Source organism: Odocoileus virginianus, chromosome 3 (genome assembly GCF_023699985.2).
Source record: "Odocoileus virginianus isolate 20LAN1187 ecotype Illinois chromosome 3, Ovbor_1.2, whole genome shotgun sequence".
NCBI classification, from domain to species: Eukaryota; Metazoa; Chordata; class Mammalia; order Artiodactyla; family Cervidae; genus Odocoileus; species Odocoileus virginianus.
This window is the reverse complement of record NC_069676.1, coordinates 37,844,584-37,866,525: the sequence shown is the minus strand read 5'-3', so window position 1 is coordinate 37,866,525 and position 21,942 is coordinate 37,844,584. Positions and strand designations below refer to the sequence as shown.

General features: G+C 37.0%; 2 protein-coding genes across 3 annotated transcripts in view; both read right to left on the bottom strand.

The window, feature by feature from the left end:
* LOC110124466 (olfactory receptor 14A16-like) overlaps positions 1 to 21,942 on the bottom strand; it is a 149,600-nt gene that overhangs the window by 7,187 nt on the left and 120,471 nt on the right. The window lies entirely within an intron of this gene.
* On the bottom strand, positions 16,050 to 16,975 carry OR6F1 (olfactory receptor family 6 subfamily F member 1). The gene is given in 2 exon segments (XM_020914306.2): positions 16,050 to 16,567; positions 16,570 to 16,975. Coding segments are annotated over 2 exon segments (924 nt in total).

Here is a 21,942-nt window from a genome sequence, read left to right as displayed (position 1 = left end):
AGAACTAAAGAGCCTCTTGATGAAAGTGAAAGAGGAGAGTGAAAAAGCTGGCTTAAAACACCAGTCAAAAAACGAAGATCATGGCATCTGGTCCATCACTTCATGACAAATATATGGGGAAACAATGGAAACAGTGAGACACTTTATTTTCTTGGGCTCCAAAATCACTGCAGATGGTGATATAGCCACAAAATTAAAAGACCCTTGATCCTTGGAAGAAAAGCTATGACAAACCTAGACAGCATGTTAAAAAGCAGAGACACCACTTTACCAACAAGGATCAGTATAGTCAAAGTTATGGTTTTTCCAGTAGTCATGTACGGATGTGAGAGTTGGACTGTAAAGAAAGCTGAGCACCGAATAATTGATGCTTTTGAACTGTGGTGTTGGAGAAGACTCTTGAGAGTCTCTTGGACTGCAAGAAAATCAAACCAGTCAATTCTAAAGGAAATCAGTCGACTGATGCTGAAGCTGAAACTCCAACACTTTGGCCACCTGATGCGAAGAACTAACTTATTGGAAAAGACCCTGACGCTTGGAAAGAAGGCAGGAGGAGAAGGGGATGATGGAGGATGAGATGGTTGGATGACATCACCGACTAGATGGACATAAGTTTGAGCAAGCTCCGGGAGTTGGTGATGAACAGGGAAGCCTGGTGTGCTGCAGCCCATGCGGTCACAAATAGTTGGACACAACTGAGCAACTGAACTGAACTGTCTTCAAGTTGGTTCTGCCTAAGACTCAGAACCGACTTGACAAACCAGTATGGTTTACTCATGCAGATGTTCTCTTAAGCTATGTTAACAAGACTGTCTTTGCTTGGAAACCTGCCTTTCTTCCAAATTCAGGTCAATCGCTTTATGACCCAGGACAACTCACCTTGTGCCAATGTTATCTCAAAATGCACCTTGTGGGTGAGGGGCCTGGTGCCAGTCTGAGTTTTGAGATATTTCCTTTCTCCAATTAGCAGACTGCTAGTAACTGTATAACATCCAACTGAAGACTAGCAGAGGGGGCACTTTTTCTACCCCCTTCTGATGTCTATGTCAGAAACTTTCTCTGTCTCTTTTATACTTTAATAAAATTTTGTTACACAAAAGCTCTGAGCAATCAAGTCTCATCACTGGCCCCGGATTGAATTCCTCTCCTCCAGAGGCCAAGAATCCCAGCGTCTTTCATGGATTAGCAGCAACCTTTCAACATCACAAAAAAAAACTGAAGTACTCTTTTGGAACCACAGAAAGATAAAGAGAATGTGCCAGCTGAGTATAAGCCTCCAAAGATTCCTCCCAGCAACCAAGAAGCAGCTGCACACAGACTTCCCCATTCATGAAAATGTCATAGTGCAATGGGTGGCAGATGGCCACATATCCATCATAGGACATGACTGTGAGGATAAATACTTCAGACCCTGTAAAGTGAATTACCAAAAAGACCTGCAACACACATCCTGGGAAAGAAATAGTACTGTTGCTGGTAAAAGACTTGACAATGGATTTGGGGACTATGATGGAAATAAGACAGAGATCAAAGAAGGATAATTTTTTCAGGAAGTACACGGGCGTGTGAAGACACTGGTCCAAGGTGATTAGGACAATAATGAGAATATTCCCTATGAGAGCTGCCAAGTGAATCAGCACAAACAGAAAAGCCTGGAGAACCCAGATCTCTCTGATGTCCGAGAATTCTACCAGAAAAAATTCCATCATCACTGTGTAGGTGTCCATTTTCTTGTCTCTACCACACTTGCTATGGAATACATAAATTTAGTAACGTTAACAGATTTCTTTGAAGCTTTTTTTTTTTTTTTGGGGGGGCAGAATGCACATTTAACTTTTTGAAAGCTCTTCAAGACATAATTTTCTGAAGTTTACCTGTTTTATCAGTTTCTAATGAGTAAAGACTGGCTATACAGTGAGAGCTTTCTTCAATTGAGAAAAAGTGGTGATATTATCTCTGTTGTTAAACAGCACATATAAATTAATGAAGTTTTATTGCATATCAAAATTGTATACCTATAATGAGATTGATTTACACTATACAGCACTAAATGGCAATTCAAATTTCTGTATTGCCAATTCATTTAAATATTTTATGTCAGTATATTATAGAACTTTTGTGTGTGTGTAAACAGATGTTTTAACCTCAAATGTATGTTTGTAAGCAAGACACAATTGAGAATGCAGCAATAATAGTTGGAAATTCAGTATTAGTGCAAAGTTCAGTGTTGTAAAAGTAATGACATATATAATAATCAGTTTAATCATCTCCATAGCTTCCCTGGTGGTTTAGATGGTAAAGAATCTGCCTGCAATGCAGGAGACCTGGGTTTGATCCCTGAGTGAGGAAAATCCCCTGAAGAAGGAAGCGGCTACCCACTCCAGTATTTTTGCCTAGAGAATTCCATGAACAGAGGAGCCTGGCCGGCTAGGCTTTTAGACCTTATGTGACAAGTCGACAGGGCCGATAAGAGTTGGGCAGGACTGAGAGACTAGCACTTTCACTTTTCACTTTAATGAAGAGAAAAATAGATAAATGAGAGAAATAAAGGATATGTTATAAGACATACTTAGAAATGCAATTGTAATAGAAAATAAAAATTAGAAAAGAAAGTGTTAACAAAATTAGAAAGACCTGATTCACTTCACAATCAGTCACTCACACAAACCCACATTACCCACAATCACTCTATTTACTTAATCACCTATCTGTTTGAGGTTAGGGAGTTTTTCTTAAGAGAATAAATCTTCACTGTAAAAGAAAGAAGTAAAATTGTCTAGGTAAAATTATGTTGACAAGTTTGTATTTCAAGGACGATAAAAATTTACTTCTTGGAGAAGACAGAAGACAATGTATTCAGTTAACATAAAAGAGAAATTTCAAAACAACTGGTAAGCTTTGTCACTTGCCATTATTTTTAGCTAACAAAATTCTGAAAGAATCGGGACTAGACTGGATTTATTGAGTACAAACACAGACAAATGAGCAAATCTCATCACTTCTCAATTTGCTTTAGAGATAAAACTATACAGATCTCTAGTATTTTCTTTATTCTAGAAGAGTTCTTTTTTTTTTTTTTCCAAATCTTGCTTTGGTGGAGGCTTTAATAAAATGTTATCAGCTCTCACTTAGCTATAAAAATGAATGTATTTGAATCAGTTCTAATGAGGTGGATGAACCTAGAGCCTAGAATACAGAGTGAAGTGTCAGAGAAAATAAATACCATATATTAACTCATATATATGGAATCTAGAAAGATGGTACTGATGAGCCTTTTTGCAGCTCAGCAATGGAAACACTGACATAGAGAACACACTTATGGGCAAGAGTGTGGGGTGGGGAGTTGAAGGAGAGGGTGTGATGAATAGAGAGAGTAGCATGGACTCATGTGCACTATCATATGTAAAATATATAGCCCAATGGAAATTTGCGTATGACTCAGGGAACTCAAACTGGACCTCTGTGACAACCTAGAGGGGTGGAAAGAATGGGAGGTGGGAGGGAGGTTAAAGAAGGAAGTGATATATATATATACCAATGGCTAATTCATATGATGTATGGCAGAAATCAAACCAATACTGTAAAGCAATCATCCTTCAATTAAAAATAAACTTAAAAAATATTATAAGCTCTCAAGTTAATGACTCCTCAAATCTTTGTGAAAATTATTTTTTTAATTGCCTACATTTCAAAAGTTTCTCATAGATCAATTTAAATATAAAATCTTAGATATATCTCTAAATCACAAAAAACACCAAATTCAAACTGTATTACCTTAGTCATTATTATCATTATCGTAATAGTGATGAGTGGTTGGCATTCATAATACCTGAACAAGTCTAGTTTAAGTAAATGATTATCTAGTAAAAACCTCAAACTTGAACCTGAGTTCTGCAAATTGAGATCTCAAGAATACTATGCATTAATCTAAGGCCATTAGCCACTAGAAATGATGTGACTATTGCTCTGTTCAGGAGATCAACAAACCAAAACAAAGCTGATCTAGAATGACATTGCATGAGTATCATCAAGAGCTTTCTATATCCATTCTTTCCTCATTTCTTCTTTATTAAAAAAAACTTCAGCAGTTGCCAACATATGCTGGATCATAGAAAAAGCAAGGTATTAAAAAAAAAAAAAAACCTCTATTTCTGCTTCATTGACTACACTAAAGCCTTTGACTGTGTGGGTCAAAACAAACTGTGGAATATTCTTAAAGAGATGGGAGTACTAGACCATATTACCTGCCTCCTGAGAAACCTGTATGCAGGTCAAGAAGCAGCAGTTAACTGGACGTGGAACAACGGGCTGATTCAAAATTGGGAAAGGACTGATTCAAATGAATTCTTTTTAATAGATGAGTAATATTCCATGGTGTATATGTACCACAGCTTCCTCATCCATTCGTCTGCTGATGGGCATCTGGGTTACTTCCATGTCCTGGCTATTATAAACAGTGCTGTGATGAACATTGGGGTGCACGTGTCTCTTGCAGATCTGGTTTCCTTGGTGTGTATGCCCAGAAGTGGGATTGCTGGGTCATATGGCAGTTCTATTTCCAGCTTTTTAAGAAATCTCCACACTGTTTTCCATAGTGGCTGTACTAATTTGCATTCCCACCAACAATGTAAGAGGGTTCCCTTTTCTCCACACCCTCTCCAGCATTTATTGCTTGTAGACTTTTGGATAGCAGCCATCCTGACTGGCGTATAATGGTACCTCATTGTGGTTTTGATTTGCATTTCTCTGATAATGAGTGATGTTGAGCATCTTTTCATGTGTTTTTTTGCCATCTGTATGTCTTCCTTGGAGAAATGTCTGTTGAGTTCTTTGGTCCATTTTCTGATTGGGTCATTTACTTTTCTGGAGTTGAGCTGGAGGAGTTGCTTGTATATTTTTGAGATTAATCCTTTGTCTGTTGCTTCGTTTGCTATTATTTTCTCCCAATCTGAGGGCTGTCTTTTCACCTTGCTTATAGTTTCCTTTGTTGTGCAAGAGCTTTTAAGTTTCATTAGGTCCCATTTGTTTATTTTTGCTTTTATTTCTAAAATTCTGGAGTCGCAATACTAATATCAGATAAAATAGACTTTCAAATTAAGTCTGTGAAAAGAGACAAAGATGGACACTACATAATGATCAAAGGATCAATCCAAGAAGAAGATATAACAATTATAAATATATATGCACCCAACATAGGAGCACCGCAATATATAAGGCAAACGCTAACGAGTATGAAAGAGGAAATTCATAGTAACACAATAATAGTAGGAGACTTTAATACCTCACTCACAACTATGGATAGATCAACTAAACAGAAAATGAACAAGGAAACACAAACTTTAATGGACACAATGGACCAGCTAGACCTAATTGACATCTATAGGACGTTTCACCCCAAAACAATCAACTTCACCTTTTTCTCAAGTGCACACGGAACCTTCTCCAGAATAGATCACATCCTGGGCCATAAATCTAGTCTTGGTAAATTCGAAAAGATTGAAATCATTCCAGTCATCTTTTCTGACCACAGTGCAGTAAGATTAGATCTCAATTACAGGAAAAAAATTATTAAAAATTCAAACATATGGAGGCTAAACAACACGCTTCTGAATAACCAACAAATCATAGAAGAAATCAAGAAAGAAATCAAAATATGCATAGAAATGAATGAAAATGAAAACACAACAACCCAAAACCTATGGGACACTGTAAAAGCAGTGCTAAGGGGAAGATTCATAGCATTACAGGCCTACCTCAAGAAACAAGAAAAAAGTCAAATAAATAACCTAACTCTACACCTAAAGCAACTAGAGGAGGAAGAAATGAAGAACCCCAGGGTTAGTAGAAGGAAAGAAATCTTAAAAATTAGGGCAGAAATAAATGCAAAAGAAACTAAAGAGATCATAGCAAAAATTAACAAAGCTAAAAGCTGGTTTTTTGAAAAAATAAACAAAATTGACAAACCATTAGCAAGACTCATTAAGAAACAAAGGGAGAAGAACCAAATTAACACAATTAGAAATGAAAATTGAGAGATCACGACAGACAACACTGAAATACAAAGGATCATAAGAGACTACTACCAGCAGCTCTATGCCAATAAAATGGACAACTTGGAAGAAATGGACAAGTTCTTAGAGAAGTATAACTTTCCAAAACTGAACCAGGAGGAAAATTCTTTAAGAGATGGGAATACCAGGCCACCTGACCTGCCTCTTGAGAAACCTGTATGCAGGTCAGGAAGCAACAATTAGAACTGGACATGGAACAACAGACTGGTTCCAAACAGGAAAAGGAGTAAGTCAAGGCTGTATGTTGTCACCCTGCTTATTTAATTTATATGCAGAGTACATCATGAGAAACGCTGGGCTGGAGGAAGCACAAGCTGGAATCAAGATTTCCGGGAGAAATATCAATAACCTCAGCTATGCAGATGACAATGCCCTTATGGCAGAAAGTGAAGAGGAAATAAAGAGCCTCTTGATGAAAGTGAAAGAGGAGAGTGAAAAAGTTGGCTTAAAGCTCAACATTCAGAAAACTCAGATCATGGCATCTGGTCCCATCACTTCATGGCAAATAGATGGGGAAACAGTGGAAACAGTGGCTGACTTTATTTTTCTGGGCTCCAAAATCAGTGCAGATGGTGACTGCAGCCTTGAAATAAAAAGACGCTTACTCCTTGGAAGGAAAGTTATGATCAACCTAGAGAACATATTGAAAAGCAGAGACATTACTTTGTCAACAAAGGTCCATCTAGTCAAGGATATGGTTTTCCCAGTACTCCTGTATGGATGTGAGAGTTGGAATATAAAAAAAGCTGAGTGTAGAAGAATTGATGCTTTTGAACTGTGTTGTTGGAGAAGACTCTTGAGAGTCCCTTGAACTGCAAGGAGATCCAACCAGTCCATCCTAAAGATCAGTCCTAGGTGTTCATTGGAGGGACTGATGTTGAAGCTGAAACTCCAGTACTTTGGCCACGTGATGGGAAGAGCTGACTCATTTGAAAAGACCCTGATGCTGGGAAAGATTGAGGGCAGGAGGAGAAGAAGACAGAGGATGAGATGTTGGATGGCATCACTGACTCAATGGACATTGATTTGGGTGGACTCCAGGAGTTGGTGATGGACAGGGAGGCCTGGTGTGCTACGGTTCATGGGGTCACAAAGAGTTGGACACGACCAAGTGACTGAACCGAACTGAAGATATGGAAGCAACCTAAATGGCCACTGACAGAGGAAGGGATAAAGAAGATATGGTACATATATGAAATAGAATATTAATCAGCCGATATAATGAATGAAACAATGCCATTTGCTGCAACATGGATGGACCTAGAGAGTGTCATACTAAGTAAAGTAAGTCATTATATAACTTTTGAATCAGCTTATCAATTTCCAAATTACTTGGAATAATTTTGATAGACTTTAATCTAGATCCATGTAGAGAACATTGTCATGGACACAATATTGAGTATAGTCAGCATTAAGGGTCATATATTTCTCCATCTTAACAGTTAGTCTAAAATTTTATCAGTGATGTTTACAATTTAAATACAAGTTGTTATGAACATGTTTTGTTAAATCCATCAATAAATTCTTCACTATGTCATCTGATCCTGTTTTAGTTTGCTAGCATTGCCATAAGAAACTACCATAGACTGGATGACTTAAACAACAGACATTTTCTCAGTTCTGTAAGCTAGAAATCCAAAATCAAGGTGTAAGCAAAGCTGATTTCCTCTGAGTCCTCTCCCCTTGTCTAACACATGATTACCATCTCTCCAACTCTTTCAACTCTGTATAAATCCCCCTGGTGTCTCTCAGTGTCCTAATCTCCTATTCTTTTAGAAACAGTGGTCAGATTGTATTAATATTAGGCCACCCTGATAACACTTTTTAATTTAATTGCACCTTAAAATTCCTGTCTCCAAGTACAGTCATATCATGATGATCTGGGGATTACAAGTTCAACATATAAAATTTTAAAACACTATTCAAACCATAACATCACATAAATGGCATTGATTTTGGATTCCATTTGTATACATATTTTACTACTATAAACATTCTAATTTTATCATGTAAACATTTTTTACTGAAATATAGTTGATTTAAAATATCATGTAAGTTTCAGATATATAGAACAACAATTCAGTTGTATATAGATAGATAGATAGATTAATCCCAGCCTCCAAATTTATCTATCTTTTCCCCAACCCCACCTTCCCCTTTGGTAACCATAAGTTTGCTTCCTTTGTGTTTCTTTTTCTGATTTGGAGAAAGTTTACTTGTGTATATTTTTTCTTTTCAATTTCACATGTAATTGATATCATGTATTTGTCTTTCTCTGCCTGTTTTACTTTACTTAATATTATAATATCTGGGTCCTTCCACATTGCTACAATTTTTATTGTTTCATCCTTTTTTATGTCTGAGTAATATTCACATATATATGTATATATATATTACTCTTTCTTTATCCATTCATCTGTTGATGGATATTTAAGTTGCTTCCATGTCTTGAATACTGTAAATAGCTGCAATGAACATCAGGATACATGTATCTTTTAAAATTACTGCTTTCTCCAGATATATATCTTGTTGTTCAGTCATTTAGTCATGTCCAACATTTTGCTACCTATGGACTGAAGCATGCCAGACTTTACTGTTCATCCCCATCTCCCAGAATTTGCTCAAATTCATGTCCATTGAAACAGGGATGTCATCCAATCATCTCCTCCTCTGTCATCCCCTTCTCCTCCTGCCTTCAATTTTTCCCAGCATCAGGGTCTTTTCCAAAAAGATGGCTCTTCCCATGGCCAAAGATGGCCAAAGTATTGGAGCTTCAGCTTCATCATCAGCCCTTCCAATGGAAATTCAGGTTTGATTTCCTTTAGAATTGAAGAGTTTGATCTATTTACTGTCCAAGGGACGCTCGATTCCTCTCCAGCACCACAGTTTGAAGGCATCAATTCCCTGGTGCTCAGCCATTTTTTATTATCCAGCTCTAACACCTGTACATGATTACTGGAAAAACCATAGTTTTTACTATACATACTTTTTTAGGCAAAGTAATGTCTCTGCTTTTTAATATCCTGTCACGGTTTGTCATTGCTTTTATTCCAAAGAGCAAGTTTCTTTTAATTTCATGCTTGCAATCACTGTCCACAGTTATTTTGGAGCCCAAGATAATAAAGTCTATCACTGTTTCCACTGTTTCCCCATCTGTTTGCCGGATCCATGATCTTCATTTTTTGAATATTAAGTTTTAAGCCAGCTTTTTCAATCTCCTCTTTCACTTTTATCAAGAAGCTCTTTAGTTCTTTGCATTCTGCCATTAGGGTAATGTCATCTGCATATCTGAGGTTATTGATATTTCTCCTGTCAATCTTGATTCCATCTTGTGCTTCATCCAGCCCAGCATTTCACATGATGTAGTCTGCATAGACGTTAAATAATGATGACAATATACAGCCTTGACGTACTCCTTTGCCTGTATGGAACCAGTCTGTTGTTTCATGTCCAGTTCTAACTGTTTCTTCTTGACCAGCATACAGGTTTCCAAGAAGGCAGGTAAAGGGGTCTGGTAGTCCCATCTCTTGAAGAATTTTTCACAGTTTGTAGTGATCCACACAGTCAAAGACATTAGCATAGTCAATGAAGCAGAAATAGGTGATTTTCTTGAATTCTCTTGCTTTTTCAATGATCCAATGGATGTTGGCAATTTGATCTCTGGTTTCTCTTCCTTTTCTAAATCCAGCTGGAACATCTGGAAGCTCATAGTCCACGTGCTGCTGAAGCCTGGCTTGGAGAATTATGAGCATTACTTTGCTAGCATGAGAAATGAGTGAAACTGTGTGGTAGCTTGAACATTCTTTGGCTGTCTTTCTTTGGAATTGGAATGAAAACTGACCTTTTCCAGTCCTGTGGCCACTGCTGAGTTTTCCAAATTAGCTGGCATGTTGAGTGCAGCACTTTAACGGCATCATCTTTTAGGATTTAAAATAGCTCAGCTGGAATTCCATCCCCTCCACTAGCCATTTTTGTAGTGATGCTTCCTAAGGTCCACTCCTCTTCCCACTCCAAGAGGTCTGGCTCTAGGTGAGTGTTCACACCATTGTGGTTACCTGGGTCATGAAGATCTTTTTTTGTATAGTTCTCCTGTGTATTCTTGTCACCTCTTCTTAATATCCTCTGCTTCTGTTAGGCCCATATCATTTCTGCCCTTTATTGTGCCCATCTTTGCTTGAAATGTCCCCTTGGTATCTCTAATTTTCTTGAAGCGATCTCTAGTCTTCCCATTCTATTGTTTTCTTCTATTTCTTTGCACTGACCACTGCGGAAGGCTTTCTTATCTCTCCTTGCTAGTCTGTGGAACTTGCACTCAGATGGATATATCTTCCTGTTTCTCCTTTGCCTTTTGCTTCTCTTCTCAGCTATTTGGAAAGCTTCCTCAGACAACCATTTTGCCTTTTTGCATTTCTTTTTCTTGGAGTGGTTTTAATCACTGTGTCCTATACAATGTTACAAACTTTTGTCCATAGTTCTTCAGGCACTCTCTATCAGATGTAATCCCTTGAATCTGTTTGCCACTTCCACTGGATAATTATAAGGATTTTTATTTAGGTCATACATGAATGGCCTAGTGGTTTTCCCTACTTTATTCAATTTAATTCTGAATTTGACAATAAGGAATTCATGATCATTTGACAGTGCTGGATTAAAGCCTTTTTTAAGTCCCATCAGTGTCTGCCTTATTCATTCCAATCTTTTTTTTTAAATTCTTTTCCTAAACTATTAATGTCAGAGTGCAATCTATTTATTAAAAAAAACCTTCAGGAATCTCCCTGGATTTAAGAAAGAGAACTTTTTTTTTCTCTCTCTCTTTCTTTTTTTCTTTTTGGTTTGGTAAAGAGCAGTTGTACCTCCAATGTGTGTGTTTATTTATTTTTTGTTTTAAGATCTGAATGCTACCAGAAATGGTGATGAATGAACTGCTCTTTCTGTTCTAATTTTTATCCTTACATCTTTTTAAGGGAATACCAGCAATTAGTCATTATTCTTAGTTTATTTTTCTTTTTAATTTGATTCTCCCATTAATATCAATAAGGCAGATCCTTGGAACAAGAGCTCTCTAGCTTTTTGTTCTCATAAAGAAGTTTTTCCAATTAAAAATATCCATTGTCTGTTCATTGAAAAGTAGAATTTCCATTAGTATATTAATCCCCAAAATGACAAATCTAATAAGCCTTTTAAAAAAGACTCATAGGGTAGGAGGGAGGTTTGGGGGAGGCTGAATACATGTATGTGTATGGTTGAGTGCCTGCACTGTTCATCTGAAACTATCATCACAATATTGTTAATTGGCAAAACCTCAATACAAAATAAAAAGTTTAAGTAGCAAAAAAAGAAAGACCCATAGGTAACTTCACAGGCTTAGAATGAATCTTTAAAATGGATGCAAGGGATATTCCTGGAGAGGAGACAGATAATGCAGTCCCTAGGATCCAATGATTTCACTCCCAAAGTCCAAGAAACTAAGACTTTGTTACCCAGATCTCCAGCATTGCAGGCAGATTTTTTACCATCTGAGCCACTAGGGAGGGCTCTTTTTTACACAGAAACAATTTTTTTTTTCTTAAAGTTTGTGAGCAAAAGATGCTCAACATCACTCATTATCAGAGAAATGCAAATCAAAACCACAATGAGGTACTATCTCACACCGGTCAGAATGATTGCTATCCAAAAATCTACAAACAATAAATGCTAGAGAGGGTTTGGAGAAAAGGGAACCCTCTCACACTGTTGGTGGGAATGCAAACTAGTACAGCCACTATGGAGAACAGTGTGGAGATTCCTAAAAAACTGGAAATAGAACTGCCATATGACCCAGCAATCCCACTGCTGGGCATACACACCAAGGAAACCAGAATTGAAAGAGACACGTGTACCCCAATGTTCATCACAGCACTGTTTATAATAGCCAGGACATGGAAGCAACTTAGATGCCCATCAGCAGATGAATGGATAAGGAAGCTGTGGTACATATACACCATGGAATATTACTCAGCCATTAAAAAGGAAACATTTGAATCAGTTCTAATGAGATGGATGGAACTGGAACTTATTATACAGAGTGAAGCAAGTCAATAAGAAAAACACCAATACACCAATACAGTATACTAACACATATATATGGAATTTAGAAATATGGTAACGATAACCCTATATGCGAGACAGTAAAAGAGACACAGATGTAAAGAACAGTCTTTTGGACTCTATGGGAGAAGGCAGGGGTGGAATGACCTGAGAGAATAGCATTGAAACATGTATATTATCAAGTGTGAAACAGATCATCAGTGCAGGTTTGATGCATGAGACAGGATGCTCAGGGCTGGTGCACTGGGATGCCCCAGTGGGATGGGATGGGAAGGGAGGTGGGAGGGGGGTTCAGGATGGGGAACACATGTAAACCTACGGCTGATTCATGTCAATGTATGGCAAAAAACACTACAATATTGTAAAGTAATTAACCTCAAGTTAAAATAAATAAATTAAAAAATAAATAAATAAATAAAAAGTTTGTGAGCACAAAGTCACCTATAGATTAGGTTCCCTGATAGGTGCCTCTGAAATCTTGTATGGCTGGATGAAGCTTCTTGAAACACCAGTTCATTTGCAAGCCACCAGGTCAAACATTCTAGTAAGTGCATTTTATGGTGGTGGATAGTGGATACCAGAGGGAATACTCTCATTGACCCAAAATCCAAACTTATAGGACATAAAAGAAGATGTAATAAAAACATCTGAAATTCACCAGTTTGTGATAGTGACTTGAACATCAGGCTGATAGGGTATTCATACACTATAGTTTTTCCTTCTTATGACAAACAGCACAAAATCCAAAGACAAAGAAAAGTAGTGATCATATCTAGGAAGAAATAAATTAATAAAGTCAAGCATATTCTGCCAAATTTACTAAAATTGCTAAACTCAAGAAAATAGCTCCACAACATTTTCTCCTGCTATTCCAAATTTAGAATGAGAGGAGGAAAAAAATTAAAAAAAACTTGTCACTCTTTCTTCCAATAGACCCTGCAGCAGATAGAGATCCTAAGAACTAATGTGACAAAGACCTTTATCTTCTGCCAGCACTTCTCAAGTGTCCCAGAATCTATCAGCGGCACACAAGCCTAGGGAAGTTTATTCTGCTGACTTAAGCCAAATGTTAAAGAAAAAGAAGTTTCTAAATTCCTCTGGCTGGTTTAAGAATTAACATGAGGCAGATAAACCAGTGAAAAGCAAATACTAATTCATATGTATGGGAACTCCACATACATGAAGTTTTCAGAGAGCCTATTTACATGAGAGATTCAAAAACAGAAAGATAAAATGAGGTTTACAGTCTATCTTGAGCTAAGAAATGAAACTGGGCCTTCAGGTTTTCAAGTACAAGAGGGTCATTCATAGGTCAATAAAAAGAAAAACAGTAGTCTGATAATTAAATATTTGCCCTGCCATATAGGTGGAACCTGGGTGCTCAGAGATAAAGAATCTGCCTACAATGCAGGAGACTTTCAGGAGATGCAACTTCAATCCCTGGGTTGGGAAGATTCCCTGGAGAAGGACATGGCAACTCACTCCAGTATTCTTGCCTGGAGAATTCCATGGACAGATGGGCCTAGTGGGCTATAGTCCAGGGGGTCACAAAAGAGTCGGACACTACTGAGCAACTTAACAACAAACAATAATAGATGGAATCATTTAGATAAAATTTATCTCTGATAATAATTCTTTTTCTTGAAAAAGTTCCCAAATTAAATTCTTCTAAGTGATTAAGAAAGGGACAGTAATTTATCTTGATCCCACAGGGTCTCCATTGACTTTAGCTCAAAATAATCCACATGCCTTAGTGGTAACGTCTTAGGGAGGCTTGATCTAAACCCCTACAGATAAATTTTTTTTTTAATTAATGATGCTAAAAATGTTTATAGATGAAAGATTTTTTTAAATGAAAAAAGAAACCCCCAAATTATTATTCAATAAATTAGAGTGCTGTGAAACAGATTTCTCAAACTTGAAGTTATATCCATTAATACTATCTTTATTAAAAAGAAGTTTGTCAAAATAAATTGAAAGACTCAAAAAATCTTTAGCAGTGATTTCATACTTCCAATAATTTACCTCCATGGCATAATTCTGAATAGAAATGTATTTTTTCCTTTAATTGAATTTTTATAAATTATTGATTTGAAAAAGAAAACTAAATCAAATATCCAGAAATGAGGTATAATTGCTTGATAATATATCATGCAAATAATACTTAAGCTGTTTTTAAATCAACATTGGAGGAATACCCAAGTTACCCTGTTCATTCTTAGTTATTTTCTTCACGTAACATTAAATCTTGTATGCAGTATTGTGCTCAACTGACTCATTCATTTATCCACATTAAAAGTTGAACACTATTTCCTTGGTTTTGATATAATGAGGTGTGCACCAGAAGAGAGTGAGACGTTGAAGATAACCTTCACTACAATTAACTATACCACAACTGCTTTTTTTTTTTTTTAAGTTGGGGCACACTCATCAAAGCAGGAAGGCTATTTGTCCCAGAAAATAACAATTTGACTCTTACTAGAAATTTTGATTTTTGGAAATCCTCAAAAACAGGATTAGAAATTTATTTTTTTTAGCTCTGCATGATTGCATGCTGTCTCTTCAGTCATGTCTGACTCTGTGGGACCCTATGGACTATAGCCTGAATGGCTCCTCTGTCCATGGGTTTCTCCAGGCAAGAATACTGGAGTGGATTGCCATACCCTCCTCCAAGGGATCTTCCCAACCCAGGGATCAACCCTGTGACTCTACCACCTTACCAGCAACTCTACCACTATCGCCACCTGGGAACTCCTATGGAAGTACAATTGATTTACAAAAAGATATACATTTACTATATACATATTGATCAGCTTGGATGTATGCACACACCCAGGACACCATTAGACTTCCCAAGTGGCTCGGTGGTAAAGATGCCACCTGCCAATGCACACCAGGGTACTTCACACACTCATCACCTCCAAAATTTTTCTTGTGATCCTTTGTGAGTTTTTAGAGTTTAGGGGTTTCATGGATTTGAAATTCATGCTCACAGTAAATAAATAATGGCAGCAGATCAGGTGTACACTGTTGAATTATGGTGATTTAAGAAGTAAACTTTCAACATAGACATACCTTTTGAAACTTAATGTTTCATCTGTGTTAATGGTTGAAAATAAATATCTTGGAGTCATTTGAAGGAAAATCAAATAACTATTATAATCATTTTTTCTATAGTCATTTTCCCTTGAAGCTTTGTGTATCTAACTAACAGAATCCATTAGCATTTTTCTTTTCAAGACTAGCATTTTGCTACGTAAGAAACATTTATTGCTTTTTCCAAGCCCTCCTGCAGTTTTGTTTGACCTTTAACTTTTAACATCACTTGCTTATTAGAATGTTTTTGTTCACTATCCTTGTTAAACAAAGGTCTCACATTATAATTATCAACTTTTTTATATACATATTTTACTATATTTTATCCAAAAAATAGTGTGTTGAAATAATTGCACACTATGATTTCAATTAGCCTTCTATTTATTTAACCTTTTCCTATTTCACAAACATACGTTTTAAAAGTTTTCACTTTTCACATATTTCTTCAAAGCTATTTTTAAAGGAACAAGAATTTAAAGTAAAACACCTTTCTCATTGACTATTACACCTCATTTTATAAATGAAATCCAAGGATAAACCTAATTCAGTATATGAAGATTTTTTTCTTAAAAAAGCCCACTCTGCTTATACCAAGAACTTCCATTCCTATCATATATGAGAAAGTAGCACAAGTATATATAGGTTTTTAAATTTGTTTTGATTGATTTTTTTTTCTGTTTTTCTTCCCCCCTCTCCTTACATCAAGAAAGATTTGCCTTTTTTTTCATATTCTCACTTGGAACCCCTGGACAGATATGGAGACAATTGACAGAGGTCTGTTTTTTTGGAAGCAGTTTATTTTCCCTTACATTTTTTTAGCAGAGTTTCTCTTACTTCCTTGTTACGGAGAGTGTAGATGAAAGGATTAAGAACTGGAGTTACCACAGTGTTCAAGACATGAACAGCTTTGGTGAGATTCAAAGCCTCTTTAATGGAGGTGCGAACATGAAGGAAGATTGTAGAGCCATACCAGATGAGCACCACTGTAAGATGCGAGGAGCACGTGGAGAAGGCTTTGCTTCTGCCCTGGGCTGAGGGAATCCTGAAGATGGTGCTGATGATGTAGACATAGGAGACAAGGGTGATAAGGCAAGAACTTAGGATGACCACAAAAGCAATCACAAAGCTTACAAGTTCCACCAGCCGTGTGCTGGTACAGGCCAGGGCAATCCAAGGTGCAATGTCACAAAAGAAGTGGTTGATAGTGCGGGGCCCACAGAAGGTCAGGCTGCTGATGAGGGCTGTGGGAACTGCAATGGCCAGGAAACCACAGGCCCAGGAGCCCAGAGCCAGCTGCATTGAGAGGAGGCTGTCATGATAGTCCCATAGTGTAGAGGATAGCAGATGGCCAAATAACGGTCATAAGCCATGGCTGCCAGGAGGAAGTACTCTGTGCAGCCCAATGAGAAAACAAGGTACATCTGCAAAAGACAGCTGGTAAATGATATGCTTTGGCTTCTCCCCAGTAGAATGGCCAGGGCTTTGGGGACTGCAGCTGTGGTATACCAAATCTCCAGGAAAGAGAGATTGCTCAGAAAGAAGTACATGGGTGTGTGTAGCTGGTGGGAGGTACTCACCAATATCAATATAGCCATGTTACCACCAACTGTGAGGATGTACATAACCAAAAAAAGCATGAAAAGAGAGAGCTGAAGGATCTGGGACCCAGGAAAGCCCAGTAGGAGAAAGTCCTGGGGGAGAGTTTCATTGTCTGTGTTCATAGAAAAACAGACCCCCACACCAAGGTCTTTGACTCAATCACGCAGTTCTAGAAAAATAAAAAGAAATGCATTCATGAGAGTGCTTCGGTACTTGAATGCATACTGACAAGCTAACATCTGTTGAATGCCTGCTCTGTGGTTGGAGCTATGCATGATTCAGTCAGTCAGTCAGTCAGTTCAGTGGCTCAGTCGTGTCTGACTCTTTGCGACCCCATGAATCGCAGCATGCCAGGCCTCCCTGTCCATCACCAACTCCTGGAGTTTACCCAAACCCATGCCTATCGAGTCAGTGATGCCATCCAGCCATCTCATCCTCTGTCTTCCCCTTCTCCTCCTGCCCCCAATCCCTCCCAGCATCAGGGTCTTTTCCAGTGAGTCAGCTCTTCATATGAGGTGGCCAAAGTATTGGGAGTTTCAACTTCAGCATCAGTCCTTCCAATGAACACCCAGGACTGATCTCCTTTAGGATGGACTGATTGGATCTCCTTGCAGTCCAAGGGACTCTCAAGAGTCTTCTCCAACACCACAGTTCAAAAGCATCAATTCTTCAGTGCTCAGCTTTCTTCACAGTCCAACACTCACATCCATACATTACCACTAGAAAAACCATAGCCTTGACTAGACGGACTTTGTTGGCAAAGTAATGGCTCTGCTTTTTAATATGCTTTCTAGGTTGGTCATAACTTTCCTTCCAAGGAGTAAGCATCTTTTAATTTCATGGCTGAAATCACCATCTGCAGTGATTTTAGTATAGGTTAATTTAATTAAGTAGAGAGTTGTTTTATTATAACAAATTAACAGACAGTGCAAATAATTTTAGGAATTTTGCTAAGATTTCATCTATGGTTGCACTTCAGATTCAAGATTCAAATCCAGTCTTGCTGCTTCAATCATTCCTGTTCTGACCAGGTCACAGATTACATTTAAACACACGAAGGGCTGAGCACTTCATGCAGACTCAGTTCAATACTTCGTTACTACACTCTTTCTGCACAGTCCTTAAATGAAATCATGTTCTTTATCTTTGTTGAGAAATAGGCCTCTCAAATGTAGGTTCTAGACACTTTCATATCTGACAGTTATAGTTTCTGAATTGATCTTTTAATATATATGCTCTGAACTCAAAAATAATGTCCAGAAACAAACTGTAAGAATTTTGAAAATAGTTTCAAATTATTGTCTTCTCCAATCTTAATCATTTCATGTTTAAATTTGTTACATTATTCACATCAAAAAAATTCCATATTAAACAATGCACTTAAGGCAATTTCTTCCTGCATCTAGGATTATTATTCAGTTGCCACGTCATGTCCAACTCTGCAATCTCAGAAAATGTAGCATGACAGACTCCTCATCCTTGCTACACTTATTTGGAAGTGAATGAACAAGCTGAAAAGCAGACAATCATTTTGAAACTAGGTTTTTTTTTTCTTTTTCTATACTTGTAGCTTATTTTTAAATACTTTGAAGATGGAGCTTATAAATTAGAAGATCAATTGGAAAGCTATAACTGTCAAACATTCAGGTCACTAGAACCTACACCTGAGTGGCAGTTAATTGCACAAAGGATTCCAAATCAGTCACCTGTGGTGGGGGCTGTGATTTCTGCATTTCACAAAAATTTCCAGAAAGTATCACTGCTGCTTGGGGATCCTATTCTGTTGAGGAAGGAACTAGTTTCCTTTCAATTTTGTAAATAAAGTAAAGATCAGGAGATGACATGACTTTCCCAAGGTTTACTTGGTTGAGTAGTAATGGCCCTAGTTTATTACTTATTTAATTATCCTAGTAAAGAAAAATATATCTTAGCTTAGACATTGAGGGGTTAGACAGAGAAATAAAGAGTACAATGAGATGTTCATGAACAATAAATGCTAAATAATGGTTTTCACGAATTTCTTGAAGTAATATGTTCCAACATCTGTATCACTTGCAGCCAACTAACAAGAGTTAACAATATTTTTAGTTCAAAATACCTATGGATGTCTTTGGTATTATTCAGCTGTTTTTCTTTAAAAAGTAGTCAAGGACTCACCAGGTAACCATAAACTCATAATAATAGTTAATAGTAGCTAACACACAGTGAATGGTTATTTGACAGTCACTAGCCAACTGTCTGGGCTTCCCTCATAGCTCAGTTGGTGAAGAATCCACCTGCAATGCAGGAGACCCGGGTTTGATTCCTGGGTTGGGAAGATCCCCTGGAGGAGGGATAGACTACCCATTCCAGTATTCTTGGGCTTCCCTTGTGTCTCAGCTGTTTAAGAATCCACCTGCAATGCAGGAGACCTGGGTTTGATCTCTGAGTTGGGATGATCCCCTGGAGAAGGGAAAGGCTACCCACTCCAGTATTCTGCCCTGGAGAATTCCAAGGACTGTATAGCCCATGGGGTAGCAAGGAGTTGGACACAACTTTCACTTTCAGCCAACTGTCTAATATGATCTTTGTAAATACTATTATTTTGTTTTATTGTTATCTTACTAGTTTTACAGATGAGAAAACTGAAACACAAAGAAGTTAGGGAAGCTGTCTACAGAGGTGCTGTGATTATCACTTCTACAGGTTCAGTCCCAGAGCCACAGCACTTTGGACCTGCTGCTTTCAAAGACATGTTAAAGATAGACATTTGACTGGAAAATGCAAAAGAATGCTATTTTAATTCATATTCAGATACGAGTAACTACTGGGTATGTAAAATGGAAATAGATCAAAGCTATTTCTAAAATCTATTAGTAAAAAAAATAAAATCTATTAGTATAAGTTATGGTTTTTTCACCAACTTGATGAACATGAGTTTGAGCAAGCTCCTGGAGTTGGTGATGTACAGGGAAGCCTGGCCCATTGCAGTCCATGGTGTCACAAAGAGTCAGACACGATTGAATGACTAAACTGAACTGAAGTGAAAAATGTAAAAATAATGTAAACAAAATAATCATATTTATCATTTTCCAAATTTAACAATTAATTTGATAACTGAAAATTAAAGCATACATAGAATATCTATTACCATGTTATGAAATGGCATTTTCAAGTTTTACTTTCAGTTATATTGCTGAATTGGTCAGACACAATAAATTAATAGTATTTTCTTAAAGTATGTGATGATCACACCCTACATTTTAAAATATAGTATGTATTGCTCTATATTTGAGTAATTTTAGTATTAATTCTAAGATGACCTACTTGGGACTTTATGCAGATGACTTCAGAGTTTTTAAAAAATTAGAGATATTAGTATTTTGATTTAATGGCTTTAAATAACCTATTTATTATTCAAAATTAAATAACAGTTGGATCTTTTATCAGGAAAATATTAAATTATTAACAATTTACTAACTGATTTTAAAAGTGATTTTAATTTTTTACATTTGAAAAGTGACTTTACATACATAAGACTTTTCTTCTACAAGCATGCAATATTTTAACAAAAATACACTTATGTTGTTTCTGAACCATAGGAGATTTGAGGTATTTATTAAATGCTATAAAGGGTATATTACAAAGCAAAAATTTGTGGCAACAAATTGACTGGAGCATAATGAATACGGAACAACCTTGTTTACTTACCCAGTTCCAATTCTTTCTGCCATAAATTGTCTTTCAACTTTATATTTTCTGTGTTTTTTATTACACAATTTTGTCTTATTTAAAAAGATTGTATTTAATTTTAGCTGGTCTCTCTATTCCCCTCTATTTTTTAAAAATCTCATTTTATTGTACATTTTTTATTTTAATAGTCATTACTTTTGATTAACTTAATTTCCCATAGTCCTTTAAACTTGTTCTCAGTTGAAATTCTTATATTTCCTTTTCTATTTCTTTCTAATTCTGTAGTGTCTTAGTTACATTTAACTGTCCTTTAGTGTTTTATATTTTCTCCATCTCACTCTTCCTCCTAATGAGTTCCACACTAAAAACAACTTGCTATTAAGTAAATTCTTAAGTGGTCATGAACCTTCTGGGGAAAGGTAACATGTAAATTCTCTTGGGTACTTATGGTTAGCTCAAGAAGACATAATCTTCTGTTAGATCTTTCTAAACAGATGGGGTGGTATCACTCATATATGGAATCTAAAAGATAATACAAATGAATGTATATGTAAACAGGTGGTCCTAGGGGTAAAGAATGTCTGCCAATGGGGGAGACATGAGAAAAGTGGATTTGATCATTGGGTTGAGAAGATCCCCTGGAGAAGCAAATGGCAACCCACTTTAGTATTCTTGCCATGGACAGAGGAGCCTGGCAGGCTACAGTCCATGGGACCACAAGGAGTTGAATGCCACTGAGCAAACAGTCTTGCTATGTAATCAGAAAGACTCACATATTGAAAAATAAAACTGTGGTTACCAAAGGTGAGAAAAAGAGGGGAGGGACAAATTAGGGGTATAGGATTAATGGACACAAACTCCAATGTATTAAATAGATAAGCAGCAAGGATATACTGAATAAAACAGGAAAATATAGCCATTATCTTGTAACGACTTATAATGGAGTAGGGTAGTAGTGTTAGCTGCTCAGTCGAGTCTGACTCTTTGTGACCCCATGAGCTATAGCCCCCCATGCTCCTCTATGCATGGGATTCTCCAGGCAAGAATACTGGAGTGGTTTGCCATTTTCGTCTTCAGGGGATCTTCCTGACCCAGGGATTAAACCCAGGTCTCCTGCACTGCAGGCAGATTCTTTACCGTCTGAGCCACTGAGTAAGAAGTATGATCTGCAAAAATATTGAATCATGACACTGCACACCTGGAACTAACATAATATGATAAATCAAATACACTTCAATTAAAAATAAAATGGGTGATTTGGGATTATTTTTAATCATTTGATTGAAAAAGCTAAATTGTAAAATCATTTAATTTAAAAAGCTAAATTATAAAATCACTTGCCCTAGAATCACAATATTTCCTTAGATTTTAATATGTTAATCTGGGTACTTTGTCTCACTGAGAGCTCCGAGAAGAT